The 14,942-nt window shown below is 54.0% G+C and overlaps 1 protein-coding gene across 1 annotated transcript; it reads left to right on the top strand.

Moving 5' to 3' along the window:
• The first annotated feature begins 1,904 nt into the window (after nt 1-1,904).
• SCAMP4 (secretory carrier membrane protein 4) lies at nt 1,905-14,371 on the top strand. The gene is made up of 6 exons (XM_009996876.1): nt 1,905-1,908; nt 1,995-2,123; nt 9,226-9,382; nt 12,820-12,921; nt 13,481-13,598; nt 14,195-14,371. The coding sequence occupies exons 1-6, from the start codon at nt 1,905-1,907 to the stop codon at nt 14,369-14,371; spliced, it is 687 nt and encodes a 228-aa protein (XP_009995178.1).
• Nucleotides 14,372-14,942: the final 571 nt, after the last annotated feature.

Here is a 14,942-nt window from a genome sequence, read left to right as displayed (position 1 = left end):
TGCCCATGCATGGGGGCTGGGACTGGATGATCTTTAAGGTCCCCTCCAACCCAAACCATTCTCTGAGTCTATTTCATTCTGATTCCCTCCCAGCAGCATCAGGGTGAGTTTCTGTGTTCCCTCCCCTGAAGTCAGGCCTTGCCTTTCCTCACATGTGGCTTGAGCCCCTTCCCTGCCAACCTTCAGCTGCAGCTCAGAAGCTGCTCCTGCAAAATGTCTTCTCACACAGAGATAGTGGCAAGAGGAGGGGAACTCTTGTGCTGACAGTTCTCCTTCAGACATTTCCTCTTGTTGTCTGTGCCATTTGGAAGTTTTCCCAGGACATTCTTCATCTCTTCCTCTGGTTGTTTTGAATTCTGTTTACTGGGGCTGAAGCAAACTAGAGACAATTAGTCACATTGCTGTGGAATCAAACTTTTATCAGCACTGGAAGGCAAGAGCAAACATTCCCAAACATGTACAAACCCACATCCAGGCACAAGCAGCCTCAGCTCTGCATCTGTCTGGCAGCTGTGAGAGCAGCTTTAAATGCAGAGGATTTAGACTCTGAATGACTTGATTTTTAAGCATCATTTCTTCCCAAGGTGAGCTTTCCTTCCCCCATCCCTTTTGTCAGTGTGTGATTTATTTTATCCGAAGGCAAAGCTTTTTTTTCCCTTTTTCTTCCCCTTTTTCTTTCCCTTTTTCTTCCCCTTTTTCTTGTTTCCCCCTTTTCTTCTTTCCCCTTTTCCTCTTTCCCCTTTTTCTTCTATCCCTTCATTTTTTCCCAGAGCTGAACCTTACAGGAAAAAAAAAAAGACTTTAAAACAAAAAAATGATACATTCCTGAGTCTGGTCACAATAAAATCTTCCCTGATTTCTGGCCTGCCTTCCCTGAACTGGGTGATATCTGAGTAATAATTTCAGTTGGAGATGCTTTCCCAAGTCACCCTTCCTGCTGTGACAGGGACACACCTACCACAGGGCCAGCAAACACAGCCTGTGTCTCAGGGTCAGTCATAGGGTCATGGAATGGTTTGGGTTGGAAGGGACCTTCAGGATCATCTAGATCCAACCCCCCTGCATGGGCAGGGACACCTCCCAGCAGCCCAGGTTGCTCCAAGCCCCATCCAGCCTGCCCTTCAACACTGCCAGGGATGGGGCAGCCACAGCTTTGCTGGGTTTGTTACCAACCCTTCTTCTTTGGTCAGCTGAGAGGTTGTAACTAAAAAGCTCTGTGCAGCCTGTTCCCCCCAGATGTTGTGACCTCTCCCCCCTCCCTGAGGAACCTGAAGCTTATTGTAAAGTTACTTGCCTTGCAGCACCTTTGGCACAACTTGACAGTGATGTGTGAAGGTTTCAAACCCATGTGTTGCTTGTTCTTGTCCATTCCCTGCTCTGAGCCTCCCTGTGCTGGGAGAGCTGGAGAAAAGGAGGCTGAGGGGGGATCTGATCAGTGCTGGGGAATATCTCCAGGGGGTGGCAGGAGGATGGGGCCAGACTCTGCTCAGGGGTGCCCAGGGACAGGACAAGGGGCAATGGGCACAAACTGGAGCACAGAAGGCTCAAGTGAAACATGAGGAAACACTTCTTGACTGTGAGGGTGGCAGAGCCCTGGGACAGGCTGCCCAGGGAGGCTGTGGAGTCTCCATCCCTGGAGACATTCCCACCCCACCTGGATGTGTTCCTGTGGGATCTGCTCTAGGGGATCCTGCTCTGGCAGGGGTTGGACTGGATGATCTCCAGAGGTCTCTTCCAACCCCCATTCTCTCATTCTGTGTGAAATGTTGTGTCCACTCCTGAGGAAGGAGAACAAAATGTTTGGTGTCCGGAGTGAGGCTGGAGGAGCTGCAGTCACAGGACTGGCCAGAGCTGCTGGTGGTTCATCTCCTTGATTTTTAGATTCCTCCTCACCTTAGGGCTCCATGGGTGGGCACTGGGAAGGGCTGGGGGCTGTGACTCAGCCCTGTGAGTCTGTTTCTGCACTCAGCTCATGTCTCTCTTCTGCCTTGTAGAGAAGGTGAATAACTTCCCACCGCTCCCCAGGTTCATCCCTCTCAAACCATGTTTCTACCAGAATTTTGCTGATGAAATTCCCATCGATTATCAGTCTCTGGTGAAGAGAATCTACCACGTATGGATGTGTAAGTTGAACAAGAAATCTGTGCTGGGAACATGTAGATGTGTATGAAAACACCCTGGGTCTCAGTGACTTCTGTTCTTTATAGCTTAGACAGCAATTCATTGATGAAAAACAATGAGTCAACTTAGAATAGAACTTGGTGCCCGAATGTTAAGCTGCTGTGCCTTGAATCTTTGCTACTGTTGACAAAAGGGGAGAGTATCAGTGGTAGAAAAATCTAGGAATAAATTTGAGGGGGCAAAAAGCAGAGCACATTTGATACCTTTATTAAGGTATTACTACTGGAGAGCTGGGCAGGGAGAAACTTGATGAAATTCAACAAGGGCAAGTGTAGAGTTTTGCATCTGGGGAAGAACAACCCCATGGACCAGGACAGGTTGGGGGCTGAGCTGCTGGAGAGCAGGGTAGGAGAAAGGGACCTGGGGGTCCTGATAGACAGGAGGATGCCCATGAGCCAGCAATGTGCCCTTGTGGCCAAGAAGGCCAATGGCATCCAGGGGTGTATTAGGGGATGATTAGTCGGTCAAGAGAGGTTCTCCTCCCCCTCTATTCTGCCTTGGTGAGGCCACATCTGGGATGTTGTGTCCAGTTCTGGGCCCCTCAGTTCCAGAAGAACAGGGAACTGCTGGAAAGAGTCCAGGGCAGAGCCACAGAGATGCTGGAGGGAGTGGAACATCTCCCTGCTGAGGAAAGGCTGAGGGAGCTGGGTCTGTTTGGCTTGGAGAAGAAGAGACTGAGAGGCCACCTCATCAGTGGTTACAAATATGTAAAGGGTGAGTGTCAGGAGGCCAGAGCCAGGCTTTGTGCAGTGATGTCCAGTGACAGGACAAGGGGCAATGGGTGCAAACTGGAGCATAGGAGGTTCCATGTGAATATCAAGAAGAACTTCTTTGCTGTGAGGGTGACAGAGCCCTGGGACAGGCTGCCCAGAGAGGCTGGGGGGGCTCTTTCTCTGCAGACATTCCAACCCCCCTGGATCCTATGTGATGTGCTCTGGGTGACTCTGCTCTGGCAGGGGGGGTGGACTGGGTGATCTTTCCAGGTCCCTCCCAACCCCCAACATTGTGTGATTCTGTGATTAATGTCAAGCCATGTTTTACTCCCCAAAAGAGCTCTCTTAAAGTAATCCCCAATTCACATAAAGGAGACTGAATAGGAGAATTTTAGGCAAGAAAAGAAGCTGATTTGCTTGCTGCCTGTCTCCCCTCCTTGCTGTAGGAAGGTTAAAATCCCTTCTTGTTTGTGCCACCCACAGATTTCCCTCCCCAGTGGGAGCAGTGGCTCCCAGCCCTATACTGCCTCAGCCTTAGGTACCCATAGCCCGCAGAACATTCCTAACCCTGCTGGAGAGAAAGGTGCTGATCCTCTTGGTCACAGCTGCTGATGTGCTGATAATTCTGTGTGAACACAGACCTCCTGGCTCTCACTTTGTGCTGGTTGGCTCAGCTGTTCCAAAAAAACAAGCAGGAAAATTGACCATTCTTCTCCCAGGAATCAAATGGGATGCAAAATGGTGTGTCAGGCCTGGAGAACCACAGGGGATTCTTTGGGAAGATTAAAAATCTTTTTGCCTGGCTTATCTTGTTTTATTTTTTTCCCCAAAAAAATGCTTGTCATCCTCTTTACCCTTCTCACTGAAGACAAGCTTGTTTTCTGCCAGAGATGCATTTGGTGCCATGCCTTTTATTCCAGATGCAGAGGATGTGTGGATGAGAGAGATTTGTGTGCATAAATAATGGCACCATCTATCCCTCCATTGTCCTTTCATTATTTAGAGATGCTGAAATGAGCTCTGTAATTTTCTTGCCGGAAAAAAAAAAAACTGCTTGTCCCTTCAGACTAACTGGTTAAATATTGCATGTTGTAAAGCTGCCTTTGTCTGCAGCTCTTCCCCAGACAACGTGGCCCTCATTCCCAGCTGGAAAAGTGCCAGGCATGTGGGCATCTAGTCCAGGCATCACCAGAAGGTTGAAATGTCCATGGGAGACACACATTTTAGGGTCTTCCCAACTTTTCTGGGGATGGGGTGAAGAGGGAGTAAAGCTGCCTTTGTTTGCAGCTCTCCCTGAACAACATTCCCCCTCATTCCCAGCTGGAAAAGTGCTAGTTGTTTGGCCAACTAGTCCAGGCATCTCCAGGAGGTTGAAATGTCCATCTGGAACACACTTTTTGGGGTGTCCCCAACATTTTGTGGGGGATGGGATGGAGAGTAAAAGCTGCTTTTGTCCGCAGCTCTTCCCAGACAACGTGCCCCTCATTCCCAGCTGGCAAAGTGCCAGGCTTGTGGGGTTGTTTTTAACCAGGAGGTTGAAATGTCCATGGGAGACCCACTTTTTAGGGTCTTCCCAACTTTTCTGGGGATGGGGTGAAGAAGGAGTAAAGCTGCCTTTGTTTGCAGCTCTCCCTGAACAACATTCCCCCTCATTCCCAGCTGGAAAAGTGCCAGTTGTTTGGCCAACTAGTCCAGGAGGTTGAAATGTCACTTTTTAGGGTCTTCCCAACTTTTTTTGGGGGGGGTGATGGGGTGTAGAGAGAGACAAGGAGAGGGAAGGTGGTGAGCAGGAAAAGGCTGGTGTTAGAAATACCAACAGCAAAGTCGTTGCCAGGAGGTTGGATGCTCGTTACTTTAATTGGATGTGAGCATTTAATGAAGGGGGATGGTGATTTGGGGAAACCTGTACCAGAGCTCCCACTGCTGGAGAACCAGAAACTCCTGCCTGATGTGCAGGGAGAACCTTAAAACTCCTGCAAACTTTCTAGATTTTAATTTAAAAAACGTTGTTTTGTTTTGTTTTTTTAACTTAAGCAGCTTTTGGAAAATAAGTGACTTCTGAAAAGATTGGAAGAAGTTCAGCTGATTACTATATACATGTAAATGAAATAATTAAAACTCTTCCTTCCCACCAATATGTATAAGATACATCCAAACCCTGGTGTATAGAACCTCATTGTTAGCTGCTCAGGAGACATTTTGTTTGGAGGAAAACAATGTTCTCTTTCCATTCTCATGTAATTTGTGTGTCAGAAGCAGCACCTGGGGTTGGATCCTTCCCACCCTCCATCCTCCTGCCTGTTTTTTCTCAATCCTATTTTACAACCACACAACTTTTAGCTGTTTAGGTGCCTGCACAAGGGCAGGAAGGCACTGGCCCAGGTTGCCCAGGGAAGCTGTGGCTGCCCCATCCCTGGCAGTGTTGAAGGGCAGGTTGGATGGGGCTTGGAGCAACCTGGGCTGGTGGGAGGTGTCCCTGCCCATGCAGGGGGTGGGACTGGGTGATCTTGAAGGTCCCTTCACACCCAAACCATTCCATGGACCAAACCACAGGATTCTATGATTCTGTGAAGGCAGGAGGAGCTGTGCCAAGAGGAGAGGGGGAAGGAGAGGCCAGAGGATCAAGCCAGGGATGTGCTGCAGAGCCCCTGAAGCAAGGACTGGGCACAGCATGTCCCTTCCTCACAGGTAAAGAGGCAGTCGAGGATGTAATTTTGACTCAAAAAATTAAGACCAGGGCCCAAAGTGTCACTGGGAGCTCCTCAGCAGGTGGGGCTGAAGGGTTTGTTGTGTTTGGGCTCCCCTGCTTTCTCATTTCTCTTTAGCTGTGCTGGCTTAGGTTACTTCAAAGGGGTTTTTAAGAGTTACCAGGTGTTTTCCAGAATAGGAGCTTGTGACTGGGATGAGCCCCTTTGGCACTGAGTGAGCTTGGGGGGGGATGCAGGCAGAACTTGAGGGGGATGCAGGCAGAGCTGGGGGGGGATGTAGGCAGAGCTGGGGGGGGATGCAGGCAAAGCTGAGGGGAGGTAGGCAGAGCTGGGGGGGGATGCAGGCAAAGCTGAGGGGAGGTAGGCAGAGCTGGGGGGGGATGCAGGCAAAGCTGAGGGGAGGTAGGCAGAGCTGGGGGGGGATGCAGGCAAAGCTGAGGGGAGGTAGGCAGAGCTGGGGGGGGATGCAGGCAAAGCTGAGGGGAGGTAGGCAGAGCTGGGGGGGGATGCAGGCAAAGCTGAGGGGAGGTAGGCAGAGCTGGGGGGGGATGCAGGCAAAGCTGAGGGGAGGTAGGCAGAGCTGGGGGGGGATGCAGGCAAAGCTGAGGGGAGGTAGGCAGAGCTGGGGGGGGATGCAGGCAAAGCTGAGGGGAGGTAGGCAGAGCTGGGGGGGGATGCAGGCAAAGCTGAGGGGAGGTAGGCAGAGCTGGGGGGGGATGCAGGCAAAGCTGAGGGGAGGTAGGCAGAGCTGGGGGGGGATGCAGGCAAAGCTGAGGGGAGGTAGGCAGAGCTGGGGGGGGATGCAGGCAAAGCTGAGGGGAGGTAGGCAGAGCTGGGGGGGGATGCAGGCAAAGCTGAGGGGAGGTAGGCAGAGCTGGGGGGGGATGCAGGCAAAGCTGAGGGGAGGTAGGCAGAGCTGGGGGGGGATGCAGGCAAAGCTGAGGGGAGGTAGGCAGAGCTGGGGGGGGATGCAGGCAAAGCTGAGGGGAGGTAGGCAGAGCTGGGGGGGGATGCAGGCAAAGCTGAGGGGAGGTAGGCAGAGCTGGGGGGGGATGCAGGCAAAGCTGAGGGGAGGTAGGCAGAGCTGGGGGGGGATGCAGGCAAAGCTGAGGGGAGGTAGGCAGAGCTGGGGGGGGATGCAGGCAAAGCTGAGGGGAGGTAGGCAGAGCTGGGGGGGGATGCAGGCAAAGCTGAGGGGAGGTAGGCAGAGCTGGGGGGGGATGCAGGCAAAGCTGAGGGGAGGTAGGCAGAGCTGGGGGGGGATGCAGGCAAAGCTGAGGGGAGGTAGGCAGAGCTGGGGGGGGATGCAGGCAAAGCTGAGGGGAGGTAGGCAGAGCTGGGGGGGGATGCAGGCAAAGCTGAGGGGAGGTAGGCAGAGCTGGGGGGGGATGCAGGCAAAGCTGAGGGGAGGTAGGCAGAGCTGGGGGGGGATGCAGGCAAAGCTGAGGGGAGGTAGGCAGAGCTGGGGGGGGATGCAGGCAAAGCTGAGGGGAGGTAGGCAGAGCTGGGGGGGGATGCAGGCAAAGCTGAGGGGAGGTAGGCAGAGCTGGGGGGGGATGCAGGCAAAGCTGAGGGGAGGTAGGCAGAGCTGGGGGGGGATGCAGGCAAAGCTGAGGGGAGGTAGGCAGAGCTGGGGGGGGATGCAGGCAAAGCTGAGGGGAGGTAGGCAGAGCTGGGGGGGGATGCAGGCAAAGCTGAGGGGAGGTAGGCAGAGCTGGGGGGGGATGCAGGCAAAGCTGAGGGGAGGTAGGCAGAGCTGGGGGGGGATGCAGGCAAAGCTGAGGGGAGGTAGGCAGAGCTGGGGGGGGATGCAGGCAAAGCTGAGGGGAGGTAGGCAGAGCTGGGGGGGGATGCAGGCAAAGCTGAGGGGAGGTAGGCAGAGCTGGGGGGGGATGCAGGCAAAGCTGAGGGGAGGTAGGCAGAGCTGGGGGGGGATGCAGGCAAAGCTGAGGGGAGGTAGGCAGAGCTGGGGGGGGATGCAGGCAAAGCTGAGGGGAGGTAGGCAGAGCTGGGGGGGGATGCAGGCAAAGCTGAGGGGAGGTAGGCAGAGCTGGGGGGGGATGCAGGCAAAGCTGAGGGGAGGTAGGCAGAGCTGGGGGGGGATGCAGGCAAAGCTGAGGGGAGGTAGGCAGAGCTGGGGGGGGATGCAGGCAAAGCTGAGGGGAGGTAGGCAGAGCTGGGGGGGGATGCAGGCAAAGCTGAGGGGAGGTAGGCAGAGCTGGGGGGGGATGCAGGCAAAGCTGAGGGGAGGTAGGCAGAGCTGGGGGGGGATGCAGGCAAAGCTGAGGGGAGGTAGGCAGAGCTGGGGGGGGATGCAGGCAAAGCTGAGGGGAGGTAGGCAGAGCTGGGGGGGGATGCAGGCAAAGCTGAGGGGAGGTAGGCAGAGCTGGGGGGGGATGCAGGCAAAGCTGAGGGGAGGTAGGCAGAGCTGGGGGGGGATGCAGGCAAAGCTGAGGGGAGGTAGGCAGAGCTGGGGGGGGATGCAGGCAAAGCTGAGGGGAGGTAGGCAGAGCTGGGGGGGGATGCAGGCAAAGCTGAGGGGAGGTAGGCAGAGCTGGGGGGGGATGCAGGCAAAGCTGAGGGGAGGTAGGCAGAGCTGGGGGGGGATGCAGGCAAAGCTGAGGGGAGGTAGGCAGAGCTGGGGGGGGATGCAGGCAAAGCTGAGGGGAGGTAGGCAGAGCTGGGGGGGGATGCAGGCAAAGCTGAGGGGAGGTAGGCAGAGCTGGGGGGGGATGCAGGCAAAGCTGAGGGGAGGTAGGCAGAGCTGGGGGGGGATGCAGGCAAAGCTGAGGGGAGGTAGGCAGAGCTGGGGGGGGATGCAGGCAAAGCTGAGGGGAGGTAGGCAGAGCTGGGGGGGGATGCACATAAAGCTGGGGGGAGTCTCTGGGGTACTGAGGGCAGCAGGGAGCCCCCAGCACAGGACTGAACACAAAATGCCAGAGCTAGGGAATGTGCAGGCCAACTTTGGGGGGGTTTTCAGCTGAAGGGACAGGGGGGGCAACATCACTTTGTGCTTGTCTACTTAGTGCAGCTCTGGAGGCTGTTGTCAACTGTTCCTTTTTATCCAAGTGGCAGGACCAGGGATGTGACAGGGTCTTCAGGCCATCCCCGTGGCCCTGTGTCCTCAGCCTGATGGGAGTTTGCTGATCCCCTTGCTCAGGGCAGCTCTCCAAAGCCCTGAAGCCAACTTCAAGGCATGCTCAGAGGCCCAGGGCAGCAAAAAGAGAGTCCTCCAGGCACTGTGCTGGCTCTGCAACAGCTCCTGAGGCACCCTCAGCAAGCAGGGACCACAGTCATATTGGGGATGGGTGCAGGGCAGTGTTTCACCCCCCTCTCATAAAGGTTTTTTGCTACAAATGGAAATTGAACCTTGCCTGTAATTCATAATAATATTGGCCTGAGTTGGTCACACCAATTCCTACCCTGCTCTCCTGCAGGTCCCAAAAGTGTTCCCTCCTGCTGTCCCTTTGGAGATGGATGCATCTGTGCTGCCAACCCCTGGGGCCCTGCAGGAACCTGCTGCCCTCCTGGAGCAGCCTGGACCCCTCCTGTGGCTGTGCTGGGGGTTGCTTTCCTTGCTGTGTGATGAAACTGCACAACCTCCTGTTCTTCCCTCTTTCCAGTTTACTGCCTGACGCTCGTGGTGAACATCATTGCCTGCATGGCCTGGTGGATTGGAGGAGGCTATGGGTCCAATTTTGGTCTGGCCATCCTCTGGCTCCTCATCTTCAGTCCCTGTAGCTACGTCTGCTGGTTCCGACCAGTCTACAAAGCCTTTAGGTAAGGAGGAGCCCACGAGGTCGGTTTGTTCTCATCTCCCTTGGGAGAGTGATGTGTTGTGACTGGGGAATGCCCCTCTGGAGCCCTGGCTGTCTGGGATAAAGATTAGGGAATTGGTGTCTGAATGTCTTGTTTGCTTTGGAAAGGAAGAAGAATGTGGAGCTTCTGGAATGAGGCCAGAGGAGGCCACGGAGATGATGGGAGGGCTGGAGCAGCTCTGCTCTGGAGCCAGGCTGGGAGAGTTGGGGTGTTCAGCCTGGAGAAGAGAAGGCTCCAGGGAGACCTTAGAGCAGCTTCCAGTGCCTGAAGGGGCTCCAGGAAAGCTGGGGAGGGACTTGGGACAAGGGCAGGGAGGGAGAGGACAAGGGGGGATGGATGAAAAGTGGCAGAGGGAGATTGAGGTGAGACATGAGGAGGGAATTGTGGAGTGTGAGGGTGGTGAGAGCCTGGCCCAGGTTGCCCAGGGAAGCTGTGGCTGCCCCATCCCTGGCAGTGTTGAAGGGCAGGTTGGATGGGGCTTGGAGCAGCCTGGGCTGGTGGGAGGTGTCCCTGCCCATGGCAGGGACTCAAACATCTGTCATATGAGGAAAGGCTGAGAGACCTGGGGCTGTTTTAGTCTTGAGAAGACTTAAGAGGGGACCTGGTTACTGTCTATAAATATCTGCAGGGTGGGTGTCAGGAAGGGGCCAGTCTCTGTTCTGTGGTGCCTGTGACAGGACGAGGGGAAATGGCACCAAGTGACAACACAGGGAGTTCCAGCTCAACATGAGGAAGAGCTTCTTTGCTGTGAGGGTGACAGAGCCCTGGGACAGCAGAGAGGCTGTGGAGTCTCCTTCTCTGGAGACTTTCCAGCCCTGTCTGGATGCCTTTCTGAGTGACCTGCCCTGGTTTTGGTCCTGCTCTGGCAGGGGGGTTGGACTGGATGATCTTCAGAGGTCCCTTCCAACCCCTGTGATTCTCTTTAACACCTGCTAAATTATTCTCTGGGCCCCTCAGCACAGGAAGGACATGGAGGGGCTGGAGCGTGTCCAGGGAAGGGCAGTGGGGCTGGGGAAGGGGCTGGAGCACAAGTGTGAGCAGGAGCAGCTGAGGGAGCTGGGGGTTCAGCCTGGAGACAAGGAGCTGAGGGGAGACCTGCTGGCTCTGCAGCTGCTGAGAGGAGGTTGGAGCCAGGGGGGTCGGGCTCTGCTCCCCAGGAACAAGGGATGGGACAAGAGGAAATGGCCTCAGGTTGTGCCAGGGGAGGTTTGGACTGGATATTAGCAGAAACTTCTTCACTGAAAAGCTTATCAGGCCCTGGAACTGCCCAGAGATGTGGTGGAGTCACCATCCCTGGAGGGATTTAAAAGACATGTAGCTGTGGCATTAGGGGCAGGGTTTAGTGTGGACATGGTGGACTTGGCAGTGTTAGGTTGGACTTGATGATCTTAAAGGTCTTTTCCACCAAAATGATTCCATGATTCTGTTAATATAACACTGGACATGTGTCCACTGGTGGAACTGGAAGGCCAATGGGTTGGAAAGTTTTAGAAGACATGAAAGTACCAGCTGTGAACTCTTGTCCTTTGGTCTGGGGATTTAGTCCCCATCACTAGTTCAGAAGCCTGAGGGCCTCTGAGCACCAACTAGAGCCCAAAGAGCAGTTTCCATTCTGAAGTCTGGGAGAAATTGCTCCTCCTCATTGACCTCCTCTGGGCTTCACAAGGGCTGTTTTTAATTATTGCTTTAATGTTGTTTATATATGTTGATGCAACTGAACACTGAGCTGGAAGGTCCCTGAGGTCACTGTGTGTAAAGACTTGAGCAGTTAAAAAAAGAACAAGCCCTGGGGATGGACTTGCAGGCCTGGAGGTGGTGACTTGGAGATCAGTTGTAGAGGAGGCTTGAAAAATGTTACAGTGGGGTCTTGTGGGGACTTGTGGGGTCTCATGTGGCAGCTGGTTGTGGTTCCAGAAGGAAAGATCAACCCCACTTGCTGCTCTTGCTCTGGGAAGGGGCAGCCCCCTCAGAGCAGCAGTGCCCTGTGAGGAAGCTTCCCTGAAACCTTCCTCATGCATCTGCATCCAGAATTAAATTAGCTGCAGAGCTTTGGCACTAGGGCAAAGCTGTTGCAAATCTGCACCAGAAAAGCTGGATCAGAAATCACCTTTTCTCTGGATCCTCCCTAATTCCCACAGATCCTTTCAAACGGAGACTCCTCTGGGCCCTTTCAGGTTGTAGTTGCAAGAGTCTGTTTGAAGGGCCAGCCTGGAGCCTGATCCTGGTTAATTGGATGATGATGGGCACTGCTGGGAACAGTCTGGGTTCCAAGTCTGTCTTTCACATTCCTACTCTGAGGTGATACTTGGATTCTGGGCTCTTGAGGATATTTCTGAAAGGTGAGGGACAACCCCACCCACAGCTCAGATCTTCCTGGAGTCTTTCCCATGGGTCTCCAACTAACCAGGATCCACCACGTTGGTCTCTCCAGAGCTTGGGGTCCTGCCTCCCTCATTTCCTCTTTAGGCTGGAATTACTAATAAACATGGAAGGAATACTCATTAAAATAAACATTTCAATACTCTCAGGGTTGGAGCAGGAGCTGGGAATGGCTGGAGCTGTTCTGTAAACTCTCCCTTGAACCAAACTGCCTCAATAAACAACTGAAGTGGGTTTTGTAAATCTGTTCTGTAAAACCACAGGCCCTTGGAGTTTTCTGAGAGAACAGGGATCGTTTGGAGCATTAAAAATGGTGGTTTGGGGAGGTGCCTGGGCCTGCAGTGAGAGGTTGGCTCATGGGTGTGGCTGGTTGAGTGGGATGAAGATGTTCTGCTGCAGTTCTGTGGCAGAGCCAAAGCTCAGGGCTGTGCCCCAGTGCACCCCTGATGGAAGGGATGGAGGGACCATCCCCACCTGCAGCACCTCAGGTGCTCAGGACCCTCACAACCTCCACAGCCTGGGGAGGTGGAGCCCACAAAGATGCCAAATCATGCCCCCAGACAGGGCACCACCTGTTTCCCTTGGGGCTGTTTTTAATTCCTATGATGTCCCAGTGCTGGACTATTAACGTGGGCATGTCAGCCACTGAGACATTCCCAGCTGGAATTCTCATGCTCAGTGCTCATATATGGACAACCTACCTGCCAGGCTCCCTTGGGCCTGGGGCTGAGCTGCAGCAGGGCCAGGCTGTGCTGTCCAGATGTTTGGTCAGAGAAAGGGTTCAGACTCTGTGTCCTCTCCTCGTGTGTCCTCCCATGTGCAGTTCCCTCTGCAGAGCAGCTGCAGGAGCCAGGCTCCTTGGAAGAGATGATTCATGGATCTGCCTGCTTTCCCTGCCAGGGGAAGGAGGAGTTGCCATCAGAGAACAAAGCTGCAGAGGGATCTCTGCTGAGACACCAGGTCTGAGGAGGTCACACCCCCAGGTGCCAGGCTCCCCTGACTCCCTCTCTCCCCCACAGGTCCGACAGCTCCTTCAATTTCATGGCGTTTTTCTTCATCTTCAGTGCTCAGCTTCTCCTCACCATCCTGCAGGCCGTGGGCTTCTCTGGATGGGGAGCTTGGTAAGCAGGGTGCTCCTGCCATCTCTTACCCTCAGATCAATGTCTAGAAGTCAATGTCTATAAAGATCTACAGGTGGGGTCAGGAGGATGGGGCCTGACCCTGCTCAGTGGTGCCCAGGGACAGGACGGGGGGCAATGGGCACAAACTGGAACATGGGAAGTTCCATTGAAATAGGAGAAAAAACTTCTTTAAGGGTGACAGAGTCCTGGGACAGGCTGCCCAGGGGGGCTGTGGAGTCTCCTTCTCTGGAGACATTCCAGATCCACCTGGATGTGATCCTGCTCTGGCAGGGGGGTTGGACTTGATGATCTCCAGAGGTCCCTTCCAACCCTGGAGATGCTGTGATTCCCCAAGTGATGCTGGCAAACAGGGTTTGAGATCTTGAGGGAAACACCTTCCTGAGCTGCATTTAATTTCTGGCCATTTTCTTCACTGTTCTTTTCGTTTTCAAGAAGCTGCCTTGCAATTTCTGGGTGTGAATAAACAGGTTTTCTGATGAGAAGGACACTTGAAAAAAGGCAGCTCTAATGATACTGGTTTTCTTTCTGTCCCTTCCAGTGGATGGCTGGTAGCCATTACTTTCTTCAGCACCAACGTTGCAGCTGCTGTGTTCATGCTCTTTCCTGCCATCATGTTTACCATGTCAGCAGTGGCAATGTTCATCTGCATTATAAGGGTGGGTGTTCAGGGGTCTGTGTGACTTGGGGTGTCCACATGTCATGGCCAGGCAGCTATGAGTCCTTGCTGCTTCTGGAGGTATCATTGTTGTTGGGGGTGTTCAGCCTGGAGAAGAGAAGGCTCCAGGGAGACCTTAGAGCAGCTTCCAGTGCCTGAAGGGGCTCCAGGAAAGCTGGGGAGGGGCTTGGGACAAGGGCAGGGAGGGAGGAGACAAGGAGGAACAGTTTTAATCTAGGAGAGGGGAGATTGAGTTGAGATCTTAGGAAGAAATTATGTGCTGTGAGGGTGGTGAGACCCTGGCCTAGGCTGCCCAGGGAAGCTGTGGCTGCCCCATCCGTGGCAGTGTTGAAGGGCAGGTTGGATGGGGCTTGGAGCAGCCTGGGCTGCTGGGAGGTGTCCCTGCCCATGCAGGGGGGTTGGGACTGGATGATCTTTAAGGTCCCTTCCAACCCAAGTACTTTTGTTGCTTGGAGATAGAGCCCTTTAGAGAGAGGGCAACAAATCCCTGATGCAGCACCAGAGGGACTCAGCACTGCTGGGGAAGGGGGGTGGGGACCTGCTGTTGACTTTCCTCTTCTCTCTTTCATCCTTCAGGTACATAAAATCTACCGAGGGGCTGGTGGAAGCTTTCAGAAAGCTCAGGATGAGTGGAACAGTGGTGCCTGGAGGAACCCTCCCAGCAGGGAGGCCCAGTACAACAATTTTTCTGGGAACAGCCTGCCAGAGTATCCCACAGTGCCCAACTACCCCTCGGGAAACCAATGGCCTTAAGCAGCAACAGCTGCAAACTGCCTGGATTCTCCTCTTTTTGGTCTTTTTACTATTGTTATTTGAAGAAAAAAATAATATATATATCTCCTTTGCATCCCCCCCAGCCCACCCTGCTCACCTTTGGGACTTCTTTGGCTTTTGTCTCCTCATCATTGCAGAAGATCTGTGCTGCCACCTCTGCACGGCCTCACCAGGAAGATGGTTTTTTGATTTACCAGTATTTGCCTTGTCACAGCCTGAGGAACCAACCATTCCCTGCCCTTCCTTGAGGGAATCCTCTCCTGACCATGGGTGGCCAAGCCTGACTTCCCCACCATGGCCAACGCTGCCATCACTGCTCCTCCTCCTGCAGAGCTCCCTGCCAAGTCCTCTCTCAACTGGAACAAACGTCAAGCAGAGCTTTCCTAGCAACTGGTGTTTACTCTCCTGGATGAATAATCTGGAATTTTTCACTCTTCAGGGAAAATGCAGCCCCTAAATTACCTGGTGCTCATTGATAAATGGTGTCTGTGAAATCTACAGCCTGAAGAATCTTGGAGCTCACAGGGTTTGGCTGAGGGGGAGTTCAGGT

Source organism: Chaetura pelagica, unplaced genomic scaffold (genome assembly GCF_000747805.2).
Source record: "Chaetura pelagica isolate M959 unplaced genomic scaffold, ChaPel_1.0 scaffold504, whole genome shotgun sequence".
NCBI classification, from domain to species: Eukaryota; Metazoa; Chordata; class Aves; order Apodiformes; family Apodidae; genus Chaetura; species Chaetura pelagica.
Note: the sequence above shows the minus strand (reverse complement) of the source record. Positions and strands in the feature narration are given on the sequence as shown.

Excerpts from the sequence above, each read along its gene's own strand:
- SCAMP4 (XM_009996876.1), top strand. Across the intron at positions 9,383-12,819 it reads CCAGTCTACAAAGCCTTTAG|GTCCGACAGCTCCTTCAATT; the intron begins GTAAGGAGGAGC and ends TCTCCCCCACAG. Across the intron at positions 12,922-13,480 it reads TTCTCTGGATGGGGAGCTTG|TGGATGGCTGGTAGCCATTA; the intron begins GTAAGCAGGGTG and ends TGTCCCTTCCAG.